Genomic DNA, 14,986 nt, shown 5'->3' with positions numbered 1-14,986 from the left:
CATCAGAACAATGAAAGTGAGAAAATGATGACAGAATTTATTTTTGGGTGAACTCTCTACAATGAAGCAGGACTGAAATATTTTACACATTTATTTAAATTATTGTGTGATTATTTGTAATGCCGTTTTTCATTAAAGTGCAAACCGTGACTCTGTTGTGTGGCAGATGTGTATGATGTGTGGCATCTTGGCAGTTGTGTGTGTGTGTCGTGTGGCATGTTGTCAGTTGTGTATGTGTGTTGTGTGGCATGTTGTCAGTTGTGTATGTGTGTTGTGTGGCATGTTGTCAGTTGTGTATGTGTGTCGTGTGGCATGTTGTCAGTTGTGTATGTGTGTTGATTTGCATGTTGTCAGTTGTGTATTTGTGTGGCATCTTGTCAGTTGTGGGTGTTGACTCAAAGGTATGAGGAACATTTAAATACTTCCTGGTCACATTTTGAACGACATTGTTGTCTAAGTCTAAGTCACGTACACTGAGATGAACAGTCTAAAGCAGAATTCACATGTTTCCTGTCTAACCCGTAATAAACACGCGTGTGGTTGGAGCATGTGGTGTTTGCAGTGAGTTTATGGGTCAGATTATACATTCTTATAAAATAAAGGTACTTCAATTTCGTCTAAATGGCTCCAATAAGAACCTTTAACATCTAAAGAACCTTTAGTGAAACAGAAAGAAACAATTCTTCTAAACCTTTAAAGCACCTTGTGTGTGTGTATGTGTGTATGTGTGTGTGTGTGTATCTACAGCAGAACAGAGATCAGATGCCTCATAATGACTGAATATTAACATCTAAGATAAAAACATGAACTATAGATTGAATCTTACACATCAGACTGTGTGAAGTACACTAAACATCTGTTTAAAGAGTTTCAAGAGTAAAACAGAGATGATTTAAGAACTCAGTGTTTCCTCATCATATCAAAACTAATGACTCACTGACCAATCCATGACTCAATCTGTTATTGTTCTGGTTAAAGGAAACACTGTGAACAGATTGTGTTTGCGCACGTGTGTGACTTTTGTCTGTACTATTGTCCTAACTATTTAATCAATTCTTCCTGTACTGTGTTGATAACAGCATCTGTTATATAAGATAAACAGGAATCTATTGAAAATAAAAAATAAACGTTTATATCTTCTGGAACACATACAGAGAATAAAAGCACAGATTCAGTATTTAACATCTTTATTTCATAAGACAGCAGGTGTGTCCTCCTCAGACACTATAAATACAAAAGCACAAAAATACAATCACACATCAGCTGATGATGTTTACACAGATGAACTTCTGATGAATCATTCATCATTTGGTCAGTCGTTTCACCATTTCCAGTTCTTCCACTGGTTTCCACTGCTGGTTTATAGTTATAAGCTAAAAAATGACACACAGATTCATGTTTTATGAGCTTCAGTTCACGAAAGTAAACAGTTAAAAGTTAATGTTTTATCATCAGCATCATAACTGGAGTGATGAATAACAACAGATCTGGACATAACATGAAGTTCAGATCATAAACACACATCACTTTTATTATTCCTAAAGACTGACTCTCAGTAAATGAATCTCTTTTACCTTCTGTGGTTTTGATGGATCCAGTTTCTCCCATGGCTCAGGATTTCTCGTCTTATTTAAACTACAAAAGTTATTAAACAATCATCACTCAACACATCCGAAAAATAATTGATATTCCTCTCAGTTCCTGCAGAAGAGCAATGACGTCACGAGTAAGATATGATCCGTGTGTAAAATAAGGAGATAAATAACTCACATGACGTCAGATTTGGTCAATAGAAAATAAAACGAAGCCGTCGTCGCTCCGAGCGCAGCGCATCCCACAAATCCAATTAAAGGAATCAACTAGAAATATCAAACAAATATCTGAATAAAACAAGATTATATTAGTGACAGCAGACTGATAATAATGGTGATAAGAAATCCTTCTAACCTCCTTCTTTTTCATGAGTAGCTGTAAAAATCCTCCGCGCATCTTGCACCTGACTGAAGTTTCCTGAAGAGTTTAGAAATGATGATGCGCGTACTGGTGACTGCAGCATCATTCTGACCGCGCGCGCGCTCATATACACACGCGACACGCGTTTGATGGCACGTACACACACAACCCTAACCCTAAACTTACCCACACACACATACACATTATCCTTCACTTCACCTTCAAAATGAAACTATGAGAACAAGTGCGCGCGCTCTTCTATATGGTGTTTATGTATCGATATGAGCGCGAGACTCTGTGTTTGTAGCAACACGTGTGTGTGTACAGCTCTTTTGTTATTACACACTATTGTTATTGTTTATATATAACACTGAAATATAACACATATAGAGATAAATAGCCTAGAGAGAGTTGTGTAAATGTCTTTCTGAACATCTCATGTGACTCACGTGATTCGTGTTAGTTTAACTCTTATTAGAATATCAAGAAAATCAAGATGAGCAACTCAACTCATCTACATTTGAACTGCTATCATTAACTCATTTATATAAGGACTGACAATACATTAATGTTTTAAATTAATACATGACATGAAAAAAAATCTCTGGCAAAAATATCTTTTAAATATATGCCAAATACATTTTGTAGAAAGTTTTATTAAATATATTTTTAAAGTTGAAAATGTATTTAGTTTTAACCTTCATATATTAACATATATTTCAAAATGTATTTTAGGGGCAACAAATACATTTCTAATTTTACATCCCACATGGCAAAAATATTTTTTTTCTGGACATAATATAAGTGTGTATAAATATATATAAAGTATGTCCAGGATTCCCACTCCAAGTCAAATTCCCTGACTAAACAACATGACATGTCTGAGAGATGCCTCGAGTCTGATAATGTCATTCACACCGTGAGTTTATAAAAATGATGCTTAAATGCGTGAAATGAATAAACAGTGTCAACAGATGTTTACATGGTCGACAGCAGAGGGTGGACCCGGAAATGGTATTGCTTACGTCACAAGTTAACGAGCAGATTACATTTTGATAAATGGAAACCAACAAAAATCCCTGATATTTCATGATTTGGACAAAAATGTATTTCAATGTATAGATTTTTTTTTAAATTGCATGACCCGTGGAAATGATAAGTATATTTTGAAATATATTTAATTTGAATCATTTCAAACCTGTTATGTGTTTACAGGTTACTAACATACAAAGTTTTTCTTCCAACGCAATGTGAATATAAATGCTTTAAAATATATTTCTTTTAAAATATAAAATTGGTGAAAAATAATTTTTTGTTAATATATTTCAGTACATATATTTTTGGACATTCCTTGTATATTTTAAAATATATTTTTTGGCGGTATGGGGAATGGAATTGCAAATCAGTTTTGGCACCAGTTTTACCATCCAAAAGGATTTTTAAAATTCATTACTGTGTCAGATGTAAAGTACTGTTCAGACATTACAAAAATGTATTTTAGGAAAGAGCAGCATCATGTTTAATAACAGCATTATGAATTGACTCTCAAAGCGTTTTTGTTCATGTAAGATTGTTAGTTATTTGAACACATTGTTTTTTTTATATTAATTGTCAGTTTCCCAGACAGAGCTTACACTCGTCCAAACCCAAACAGATTTGAACATAAATCAGTGACATTTTTTGTCTTAAGATGCAAACCTGTGGTGTTTTTTGTAAGGTATGTTTGAAAAAACGTCATAAATGACCTGATATATATATAGAGGTGGTTTCCCGGACCGGGATTGGACTATGCTTTACTTTAATTATGAAATATAACTAGTTTTAACAAACATGTCTTATTAAAAACATTACTTGTGTGCATTTTGAGTCAAAATAAAGGACACTGATGTATTTTAAGATATGTCAGTTGTTTTCAGTTTGGACAGCTCTTACATTTATTAGGAGTAGTCTAATCCTTGTTCGGGAAACCGCCCCATAAGGATTAGTCCTGAATTAATCCAATCCCTGTCTGGGAAACCGCCCCTAAAGGTTTAAAACCTCATTAAATATTCAATCCATTCATGAAGCACCTTTACTTGCTCAACAGAGCTTCACAGTCCTCAAGAGTTTTCCTCATGAAAAGTAAGAGATAAACCAGAAAAGCACAACACATTATAAATGATGCTTTTATTGTATACAAGTTTAACTGAGAGACAACTGGATGTTCTGCTGAAGTTGTTTAGGACTCAATGATGGAGTGAAACTCTGAAGAGTCTTCAGAAAGTGTTGATGTTTCACAGAGGAAACAGAGAATCCATCCTCACGCAGGGCTGTAAGAGCAGACTGACACAACACAACAACACAACAACACACATGATTTATTCTGCTGTATAACACTATAGAAAAAATGCTGTATGTGTTTGTGTTGTACCTCTTTACACAGGTTTTCTAGATCCGCTCCAGAGAAGCGTTCTGTTAGCTCAGCGAGATCCCTCAAACAGACGTCAGGATCCAGAGGAACACGTTTGGTGCAGACGCGCAGTACGGCCAGACGGGCCTGTTAATAAAATGATCAGCAGAACATCTGAATGTTTTCTGCAGGGGACTCATGGATGTGTTTTTATGAGCGTAGCTCACCTCGAGGTCCGGAGGAGGTACGTATATAATCTGGTCGAGTCGTCCGGGTCTGAGTAAGGCACTGTCCAGAACATCAGGTCTATTAGTGGCGGCCACAATCAAAACATCTTTATTACAAACTTCCTGAAGCTCCATCTGAAATACAGCACATATCAGAGAGTCATTACTGTAATACACGCTCTACAGACACACATGTATTTATTTAAAACACAAGGTGAGAAAATAAACCCTACTTAAATAAATAAATACATTGATTGATAGTCAGTCACTACTAATATAAATGAGTTAATGATAGCAGTTAAAATGTTGATGAGTCGAGTTGCTCAGACTGATTTTCTGGATATTCTAATAAGAGTTAAACTCATACAAGTCACACGAGAAACACAAAGACATCTCTCACTGCTATATTTAACTCTAAGGGGTGGTTTCCTGGACAGGGATTAGCTTAAACCAGGACTAGGCCTTAGTTTAATTAGGAGAAATAACTAGTTTTAACAAACATGCCTTACTAAAAACATTACTTGTGTCCATTTTGAGGCAAAACAAAGAGCACTGATGTATTTTAAGATATGCAAGTTGTTTTCAGTTTGGACAGCTCTTACATTTATTTTAGTTTAGGACTAGTTTAATCCCTGTCTGTGAAACCGCCCCATAGTGTTTAATCTCACTGTTATTTATATATAATCATTTCATCATGAAGGCTGGCGTAATTAAATCAGAATCAAGTTTTTTAAAAATGCAATTAAATATAATACATGTGTTCAAGATTACTGTTTTTACTGTAAATAAAGTATCCTTATTTTTATATCACATTTAAAGGTGCCATAGAATATAAAACTGTATTTATCTCAGCATAGATGAATAATAAGAGTTCAGTACATGGTAATGACATGACATATGATCCTCAAACATGATTGTTTCCTCCTTCTTATGTTAACTTTGTGCATGCAAAAGACCAAAACAGACCCAACTCAACATAACACCAACTGTGACGTTACAGTCCAGATTCACACCCCAACATTAAATTAAAAAACTAAGTTGTGACTGCTGAGTTAGCGTTATATGCTAGTTTATGCTATATGCTAACTTTAGTCTGAAGTTCTACTATTGACGTTACAGTTATGTTTTGCAGGTTCATACTGAAAAAAACACAAACTTACCATTCAGAAACGTCCATTAACAATCTTCAAACAATTAATTATTCCTCAAAATCTATATCTTCATCTGATACAGACTTAAACATAAGATCTGTTTACACACACACAGAGAGCTACTGAAGGAGAAACAGCCAATCAGAGCAGAGCAGAACACTATTAACAGATCTTTTCATTCTACAGGGTTCCCACACCTTAGTTAACTACAAATTCAAGGACCTTTTAAGGACTTTCCAGGTTCAATACCCTCATATACCCTCAAGGACTAAATGTGGGGACACATTTCAAGTGAGAGCAAGGTTACATCGTGTTACCTTTAAAGATACATTGTTACAATTCCCTTTCGAGGGAACTTGTGCTGCGTCACTGCAGTGACACTTTGTGGACGCCTCCAGGGGTAAGTGCGTCTGAATGTTTATATCAAATTCAACCAATGATGAGGCTTAAAGACAAAGACAGGGTGACACCTTTTCACTATCTGAAATATTGACAAAGACGGCGTTACAGGGACGCAGGAAGTATGGCAAGAGGGATGCAGCGTCTCGTTCCCTTCTCAGGGAACAACAGTTTAATACGTAACCCGAGACGTTTTCATGTGTCAAACACAACTATGCAAAAAAGCATTTTGGTATGAATCAACATTCACATACAGAAGATATAAACATTTAAAGTGAACAGTTTAACACGTGTGATTAAAAAGTCTAGAATTTTAATGTGCTTGTATCTCTAACCTGATGTCGTCTGCTCATCTCCTGATCTTCCCCCTCTAACTGAAGTGTTTTTCTGCTGCCGCTCCGTCTCTCCACGCTCCGAAATCCAACCCCATCCAACTCGGTGAGAAGAACTGATAGGACCTGTGACTGTACGCTGTGTGAGGAGCCGTCGTCTGCTCGAGAACCCACAATACTGTCAATCTCATCCAGGAACACAATGGAGGGGGCGCACGCTCGCGCCTGGACAAACAACTGACAAGAAGAAAAAAAGAAAGAAAGCTCAGTCTGTCTGTAATGATGCCAAACATCAGAGACACAATGAGTGGATGATGTCAGACCTGTGTGAGGGTTTTCTCAGAGTCTCCCACATAAGGAGAAAAGATCTCAGCCCCGCTGACCGACAGGAAAGTGCAGTGCGATGAACTGGCGGCTGCTTTCACCAGCGTGGTCTTGGCACAACCTGGCGGTCCGTACAGCAGAACTCCTCGGGGTCGAGAAATACCCATCCGCACAAAGGCTTCAGGAAATCTCATGGGCCACTCGATACTCTAAACACACAAACACATGATTTTATAACATTACTATGAACCCAGACTTTTGCAGACAGTGAGCTTCAGATTGTGCAGCTTTAAGATTCTTGTCCCATAATGATGTGTGTGCTTTACACACCAATAGGGTTCAAATTACCTGACTTTCACTGACTAAACAACATGACCTGTCTGAGATGCCTTGAGTCTGATAATGTAGTTTACACTGTGAGTTTATATAAAAATGTAGCTTAAATACATGAAATAAATAAACAGCGAAAATAAACAGCTGTTTAAAATGTAGTCAGCGAGGCTTGGACCCAGAAACAATCCTTACATTACAAGTTAACAAGCATTTTGATAAATGAAAACTAAAGTTTAAAGCAACAAGCAGAAATCACTGATATTCAATGACTAGAAAAAAACGTTTAAAATTCCATGATATTCCAAGAATTCCATGACCTGTGGGAACCCTGAGTGATTAAAGTAAAATTCTTTGGCCAAAAATATGTTTTAAATATAAGCTAAATTCATTTTATAGAAAGTAAAGATTAATTAAATATATTTTAATATGTAAAAATATATTTAGTTTTAACCTTCATATATTAACATATATTTCAAAATTTAGTTCACTGGCAACAAATACATTTCTAATTTTACAACCCATACGGCAAAAAATATATTTTTTTCTAGCCACAATATAAAGGTTTGTATAAATATTATTATTATTAAGAAGGTCTGACATCATCCACTCATTGTGTCTCTGAAGAATAAAATATATAAATATAAAGAAAATATATTTAAATTTTGACCTTTTCAATTTTGTTATGTTTACAGGTTTGTAACATACAAAGTTTTTCTTCAAATGGACTGCATTTAAATAGCGCTTTCAACAGACCCATGACCATCCACAGCGCTTTACAATTTGCCTAAATGAACCACTGCCGTTCATAGCCCTTTATAAATAAATATATATATGTCTTTTTTTTGTACAACATTTAATATATATAATATATATAATTTTTTAGCACATTGGCCATTTTTTGATAATTTTGAAATATATTTAAAATTATATTTAAAAATATATATTTTTTGCCAAATGGAAAGCTCACAAAATGTTTTTCGCGCGTTTCGACGCTTGAACATTTGAGTTCAACACTTGCTTCATTTGTGCGTGAAATTCTAGTCATTTAAGAAATTCAGGCGGAAATTTGCGTCATGGGAGGGGCTTCTGCGACTCCGCTGAGACTCCACCACTCTGCTCGCTTCCTGTAATTCGGAAAGCACCGATACCACTTTTTACATCTCCGATTCGATTCCGATACCCGAATTCTGAGTATCGTCCAACACCGATACCTGCCGATACGATACTATTTTTCTTGAACAATTTAAATCACACACACGCACGCACACACAAACAATGTTAAATGCAGAGGCGGACACTACTTAAGTATTTTTACTTTCTACATAAAAGTAAAATTTTAAGTATTCGTATTTTATTAGTGTTTTTCTTTGGAAAACATAGATTCCAAAGCATATTATCATAATTATTACTCCACTACATTTCATAATTTAAAGTTTTTGGTTTATATTTAATATTTAAGTACATTAAACATCTAGTCTTTTTTTTATTTTACTTAAGTAAAAAGAACCTTTGTACTTTTACTTAAGAAAGTAAAATTTTTATGTAATTAGGTATTAAATAATTTTTAATATGCAATATAAACGGAATACACAGTATGATTCTATGCTTTAGAATGTAGTGAACATGAACAAGTAAAGTTTTTCCCAAGACAAACACTTTGAAGCACAGATGCTTGGAAAATTTACTCAAAGTTCTCAAGTAGTGTCTGTCTCCAGTTAAATGTCTATAGTGCTTTCTGCTACATCTAGTATAATTTTAAATGTAACAACCAATAATTTAAAATGATTTACAAGTTGCAGAACATTAGTAATTATTACCATGGCAGTGTTTAGGTGAAAATAAAATAGGCACGTTTGATCAAATAAGCATGCTAAATATATTTTCCTTAATTCAAAGTAAAAAATCTTTAGTGTGCAGATGGTTATTTTGGGAATTATGCACTTAACCGGACCTTTTATGCACATTCCGGGTGCAGAATTGATGCTATAGAACAGGGGTCCCCAACCTTTTTTTCACCACGGACCGGTTTCAGCTTTAAAAAAAATTCGCGGACCGGGGGGTGAGATTGGGGGGGGGGTTGGGGTCGCTGAGTTGCTGTTCAAACGTGCTGAAAATCCTCCTTTTCGAAATGTACGTTTTAAACGGAAGTAAAGATAACAACCTAACAAGCTTTATTTAGGCTATAGTATATTTTCTATAGACGTGTAAAACCATATTTTGGCGGATTGTTTTTTACTTTGATTGGGTTTACTAGTTTGCCTGCCCATTTAGTCTTAATAATTAATGGAACCTAAACGAATTTGGCTTGCTGTTCTCGAAGGCAGCTCGAATCTTGGTCGGGCTCGAGACCCAATTCCAAGTAACAGACGAGAAGAAAAATGCAGTGAAGGAGGAGAGATGCTAGAAGAATTGCGGCTGGGCGCAGAGGCACGGAGACTCACTCATGATTAATGATGATTGACAAGTTTAGGTTCCTTTCAAACCTACGTTAAAAGTCTAGCCGTTAAAATATTATTAGCCTAATAGTTTATTTTGATCATGGTGCTACAATCGATGGATAATTCTGAAGTTGTTTTAAAGAAGAATAAAATGATTACTTTTCAGTCATTTGCTCTGTCACACAGTTGAACGTCTCCGCATAGTTACATCATTGCGACGTACATTTCCAAATGATTCATAAAGTCATACCTCCGCAATTCTTTGATCAATTGTGTTTTAGAAGTACTGTATGCTCAAACTATGACAGCAATGTGATCGCTGATGCGCTGGTAGAGAGAGAGAGAGAGGCGGAGAAAAAGAGAGAGAGCGCGGCTCTGTTCAAAAGTGGAAATGATCGTTGTTATTTGAAGTCGGCTCTTAAAGTACAAAATACCCGATTAAGCTATTACGTGGCTATTATACAATTTTTTTTTCGGGACGTTCTTGCGACCCGGTGGCAACTTGTCCACGACCCAGTACTGGGTCGCGACCCGGTGGTTGGGGACCTCTGCTATAGAAGCATCCTCACATGGGAATCCTCGCTCCGCAATGGAAAGTTAAGTTCATAACTGTTAAAACACAAAGAGATTAGATGCATCGTGTGCTCAGCACATACTGAATTGCATCCATCCAACAGCTTACTGAGACTTTATAAAATCAGATCTTTAATAAAGCGTAAAGTTATTGTGTGTGTGTGCGTGTGTTAAATGACGCGTTTCTTCCATCCGCTTCCCCAGTGCATTAACTCAGTTTGCAAGTAAGTTACAGTGTTTCTGTGGACTTAAATATCTTTAAATGTGCATTTGTTCATTCACATGAAGCTATTGAGTGTAAGATGACTTTGATTATAACGCATAAAAACATTTATGGTGCTTTTATAATACTTTGGCGTTTTAATCGCTTGTCAGTAACAACCATGGGTAACGCGCAGTAACGGAACTGGATCGGTCCTGTTAGTCCGATATCCGATCCAGCAAAAAAAGTCCGGATCGTCCCCGACACCGATCCAGAATATCGGATCGGTGCATCCTACCTGTAATCACGTCACTACTACAGCAAGTTCCTGATTGGTTAATGTGGCGTGGAAATCTGCCGAAGTTCAGATTTTTCAACTCGCGCGTTTCCTGCGGCACCGCTCAATCCGCACGGAACGCCCCATGCTGCGCCGCGCTTACCGCGTCGCAGGAAAATAATCCGCGTGTGATCGCGTCTTTGCATTGACTTAACATGTAAATCACCCGCGCTTGCCACCTCTATCACGGCTCGTGTAAACGCAGCATGAGGTGGCAAATAAACAATGTGCGGTTTTGTTTGGAGTCAGTCACTGTTGTAGAAATGATGACAGTAATAAGACGGCTTTACTCTGTTTGAGTTTGAGTTTAACCTCCTCGAGTCCCCCAATCTGCTCCCAGGTGATGGGTTTAAAGTCGATCGCTCCTATGCTGCTCCTGAGACACGAGGGCTGCACCTGACGCAACGCTGCGATGAAGTGTCGCATCTCCACGCGCTCACTGACTCCTCCCTGAACAACACCAGAAAAAAATGATGTCTTCATCAAATTAATAAAGAAGAATTTGTTGTTTTTAATCAGAACGAAAGAAATGTCAACATGATCCTCCCCGCGAATGTCGCATGGCCTGCAGCGCCGCTTCTCTGCCGAGCGCGCTGAGATCCGCTCCAACGTATCCGCACGTCATTTCAGCGATGGAGTTCAGATCCACGTCAGCGGAGAGCGGCATCTGTCGACACGTGCACTCCAGAATACTGCGTCTGTGCATCAGCAGCGGCACCCCGATGATCACCTGAACGAAACAACAAAGTCCATCAAATCGGATATGGACTGACAGTGTGATCAATGTATTGTTGAGTCGTCTGTAAAACCTGTGTGTGTTTATGTCCAACAGTACCTCTCTGTCGAACCGTCCAGGTCTCCTGAGTGCCGGATCCAGAGCGTCCGGCTGGTTCGTGACTCCAATGATGACAAAACCCTCATCGCTGCCGATTCCATCCATTAACGTGAGGAGCTGAGCCACCAGCCGGTTCTCTGGCGCGCCGCTGCTGTCCGTTCGCTTCGGACACAGCGAGTCGATCTCATCGATGAGCAGAACGCACGGAGCCTCCTCTGCCTCCTCCCGGGCCCGATCAAACATCCGCCGCAGGTTCTCTTCGCTTTCGCCAGGTCGAGAACCCACGACTTCGGGTCCATTGACTGTCACTAAACTGGCCCCAACATCTTTCGCCACGCTGCGGACCAGCAAGGTCTTGCCGACGCCGGGCGGTCCGATCAGTAGCAGCCCCCGCGGGCAGGACAGCCCGAGCCGATTCATACAGGCCGGGTATCGCAGAGGAAAGATGATCATCTCCTTCAACGACTCATAAACTTCACCGAGGCCACCCAGAGACTGATCCGGGACCTGCCGCTGACTCAGCAGGTGTTTGGCACTCTGTACCGCGCTCACGTCCAGACGAGTTCTGTCTGTAACCAGACCGACAGCGTGCGAGCCTGAATTAACCTTCTCAACCAGGACAAACTTGATCTCAGTTTTTGCACCAGACAGATCTACTAAATGACCCTCGTGAAGGTAGAGGCCGATCAGCAGTTCGTTTAGAAGCTCTCGAACGTTCCTCTTGTATTTCAGACTTCTGACAAAGACTTTCAAGCTGACACAAGTGAGTTTGGGGCAGCTGAGGGGTTTGATGTGCACCGGGTCCACCGTCAGTCCGTTTAATGTTTGTGTACTAAGATCTGGAGTTGCGCACTGTTTGCTGATCTGTAGGTAACCTTCGGCAAGGTCTCTGCGTGGCCATGCGGTGCAGAGACAAGACCCCTGACGCACCCCGATGAGGACAGGAGAGCCCACCCGCAGTCCTAACCTGGACATCAGATCCGGACCCATGCGACATCGCTGCGTGTCCCAGTCCACGACATCCGGTGGCAAAACTCTCAGCCCCTGCATGCAGCTCATCTAAGAAAAATGCACATTAGGTGAGTTTTTACATAACATGAATATTTTACATTAATCTATAAGAGGGCTTTTAATCTATATGTTGAAGAGAAACTGAGAATCAAACAAGATAATGAAAAGTAATGCTCATCATATGGCCGGACAATATATTGAGTTTTGATAATAAATCTGTATTTTATACCAGTGGGATGAGACAATAGCGTCTCTATCGGTGAGTCTCGTTCTTGAGGCCGTTTCTCAATAAAAAGGCTGCAGCCTCCAGAGGTCGCACCCCTAAGCTGCATACGTCATCAAGTCTGTCCCATTTCAAAATATTAACAATTATAAAGTTGACTATTATTCTTAATTAATCATAAATTGTTGTAATACGCCGATGACTTGCCAATATAATGCAGTTACCTTAAATAAGCCAGGCTTGATGACGTATGCAGCCTACATATGCGACCTCAGGAGGCTGCAGCCGACACGAGTAATGTACACTGAGGTCAGATGCTGTTCAGACACAGAGTACAACTCTGTCTTTAAAGTTTATTTTCATCATACGTTGCATACAAACAGTTATTCCACTTCGTAGAAAATACAAAGTTATGTACTGTATATCAACAACCATTCCAAAATTACAGAGATACACATTTCGGTCGATACACTACAACTGTGTGAGAGAGAGACAATTGTTTTTCATTACTCTACTAATGGCACCATAAAACATCTTTATTAATAGATTTCCTTATATCAATATATTTAGAGAGGCTGTACATATACTTGTTTCATGTGGTGTTTGTAGTATTTTCAGCGTAGTAGATTGTAAATAAAATCTGCTAACACATTGTCAGAAAACAAATAACATGACTCGCAGATAAAATTCTGATACAATGTGTGTCAGTATGATTTTACATGTAATGTCTCGGAAATCTACATCTTTTACAATTGCAAACATAAAACTATCTCTCTTTCTCTCCAGAGCAAATAAATCCTGACTGAAGATCTAGAAAAGTGCGCATTTATATGATGTAAGTTACCAATAAATGAAGCATTACTGTCGTCGTCTTACCTTCTCTCGAGTTTAAATGTGTAACTAGTAATATAAAAATACATCTGCAGTACTACAGAACACATGTCAATGTGCAGCTCTTCTTCTTCTTCTTCTTTGGGTGTTTACAGCAGCTGGCATCCAATGTTGCATTACTGCCACCTTCTGTTCTTCTTCTTTTTCGTTTTATGGCAGATTGCAACCATGACTTGCATACCGCCACCTACTGTATCGAAGTATGCAGCATGGAAATGATCTACATTTAATATATAATAATACAAATTAAATTTAGGGAAAATAATCAATAATCTGTCTTGTTCCTTCTCTGCATCTTCTAAAATACTTTATACATTTCCCTATAACTGCAACTGAGTCATCATTTCATGCCTTTCCTGAATACATTTCCCGTAAGAAGGATATGATCTTTGGATTTTGGGTGTTTCTTCCATGATATAATACCATTTAGATTTCTATTCCTTCTTTCCTTTATCTCTTGTAACAGCCACTCTGTTTTGTATTAATTAAAAGTGGCTTCATTTTGTCTCACTGTGCCAATGCTGCTGCATTTTTTGCATTATTTTGCTCCACACTTTGCTCTTTCCCTTTGATTTGGATAACTCAATAATATTTTTTCAACATTTTCCTTTTAAGCTGCTTTTTTGCTGGTTTGTCTGCTCTTTCGTTGCCAAGAATACCTAAATGAGCCAGAACCCACATGAATGCAATATTCATCCTCTACCTGATTGCTGCTGTAATTAAATAAATGAAATATCATAAAGCCCCACCCCTTTACCCCAGGGGTGATAATATATTTATTTACTCTTAAATTGATCCAATAATTCACTGCTAGCATGGTTGTGGCGTAACCATAGTGAAATTATCCCACCTTCCACCTGTGTAGTTTATCTTCATAACTGCCGTGTATGTAAACACCTTTTAAAACGTTATTATAAAGTTGCTTAAAGAATACAAAAGTAAAGAATAACAATTCAAAAAACAGAAAGAGAAAGGAAAAAACCAAGGGATCAACAATAGCCAACAATACATAACTTTGAAAAGAAGTAAAAATACAAAATTATATAAAAACATCAACAAATTAGCATCCATCTAAAGTTTTAATGTTTTTCTGTGTATGAAATACCTTGCAAGCAAAATAATTAAATTACAGAGAAAGTAAACATCTTCATATTACTCCAAAATTAATAAATCCAAATAAAACACCTTTAAAACAAAGTTTGAAATCATAATTTATTAAATTTGGAATGAACTGGCAAATGTCTAACAACGTTTTTTTTATTAAAAGTACTTTAGCAAAATAAATGTAGGAGAGTTTCTGGTTATGATTTACAAAAAAAGTGCCATTTACTTCTATTTGATACAGCGACACCTGCCGTAGTGGAGTAC

At 37.8% G+C, this 14,986-nt stretch overlaps 2 protein-coding genes across 2 annotated transcripts; both read right to left on the bottom strand.

Moving 5' to 3' along the window:
• Window positions 1–1,170: 1,170 nt before the first annotated feature.
• Window positions 1,171–2,127, bottom strand: c15h15orf48 (chromosome 15 C15orf48 homolog). Its single transcript, XM_055174335.2, has 4 exons — window positions 1,948–2,127; window positions 1,771–1,859; window positions 1,575–1,635; window positions 1,171–1,373 (listed from the first exon to the last, which is right to left on the bottom strand). The coding sequence occupies exons 1-4, from the start codon at window positions 1,987–1,989 to the stop codon at window positions 1,305–1,307; spliced, it is 261 nt and encodes an 86-aa protein (XP_055030310.1). The 5' UTR covers window positions 1,990–2,127; the 3' UTR covers window positions 1,171–1,304.
• A 1,977-nt stretch (window positions 2,128–4,104) lies between these two features.
• afg2b (AFG2 AAA ATPase homolog B) lies at window positions 4,105–13,763 on the bottom strand. The gene is made up of 9 exons (XM_073853923.1): window positions 13,604–13,763; window positions 11,494–12,552; window positions 11,207–11,388; window positions 10,941–11,109; window positions 6,775–6,984; window positions 6,455–6,688; window positions 4,570–4,704; window positions 4,364–4,489; window positions 4,105–4,275 (listed from the first exon to the last, which is right to left on the bottom strand). The coding sequence occupies exons 2-9, from the start codon at window positions 12,550–12,552 to the stop codon at window positions 4,135–4,137; spliced, it is 2,256 nt and encodes a 751-aa protein (XP_073710024.1). The 5' UTR covers window positions 13,604–13,763; the 3' UTR covers window positions 4,105–4,134.
• Window positions 13,764–14,986: the final 1,223 nt, after the last annotated feature.

Source organism: Misgurnus anguillicaudatus, chromosome 15 (genome assembly GCF_027580225.2).
Source record: "Misgurnus anguillicaudatus chromosome 15, ASM2758022v2, whole genome shotgun sequence".
In the NCBI taxonomy this organism is placed as follows: Eukaryota; Metazoa; Chordata; class Actinopteri; order Cypriniformes; family Cobitidae; genus Misgurnus; species Misgurnus anguillicaudatus.
The sequence above is the reverse complement of the archived record's forward strand: the minus strand, read 5'-3'. Positions and strand labels throughout refer to the sequence as shown.

Coding starts and splice junctions, on each gene's coding strand:
- c15h15orf48 (XM_055174335.2), bottom strand. CDS start 1,989: ATGCGCGGAGGATTTTTACAGCTACTCATGAAAAAGAAGGAG. Junction 1,860..1,947: donor TACTCATGAAAAAGAAGGAG/GTTAGAAGGATT, acceptor TGATATTTCTAG/TTGATTCCTTTAATTGGATT. Junction 1,374..1,574: donor ATCCATCAAAACCACAGAAG/GTAAAAGAGATT, acceptor GTCATTTTTTAG/CTTATAACTATAAACCAGCA.
- afg2b (XM_073853923.1), bottom strand. CDS start 12,552: ATGAGCTGCATGCAGGGGCTGAGAGTTTTGCCACCGGATGTCGTGGAC. Junction 11,389..11,493: donor CTGGACGGTTCGACAGAGAG/GTACTGTTGGAC, acceptor TGTTTCGTTCAG/GTGATCATCGGGGTGCCGCT. Junction 11,110..11,206: donor CAGGCCATGCGACATTCGCG/GGGAGGATCATG, acceptor TGGTGTTGTTCA/GGGAGGAGTCAGTGAGCGCG.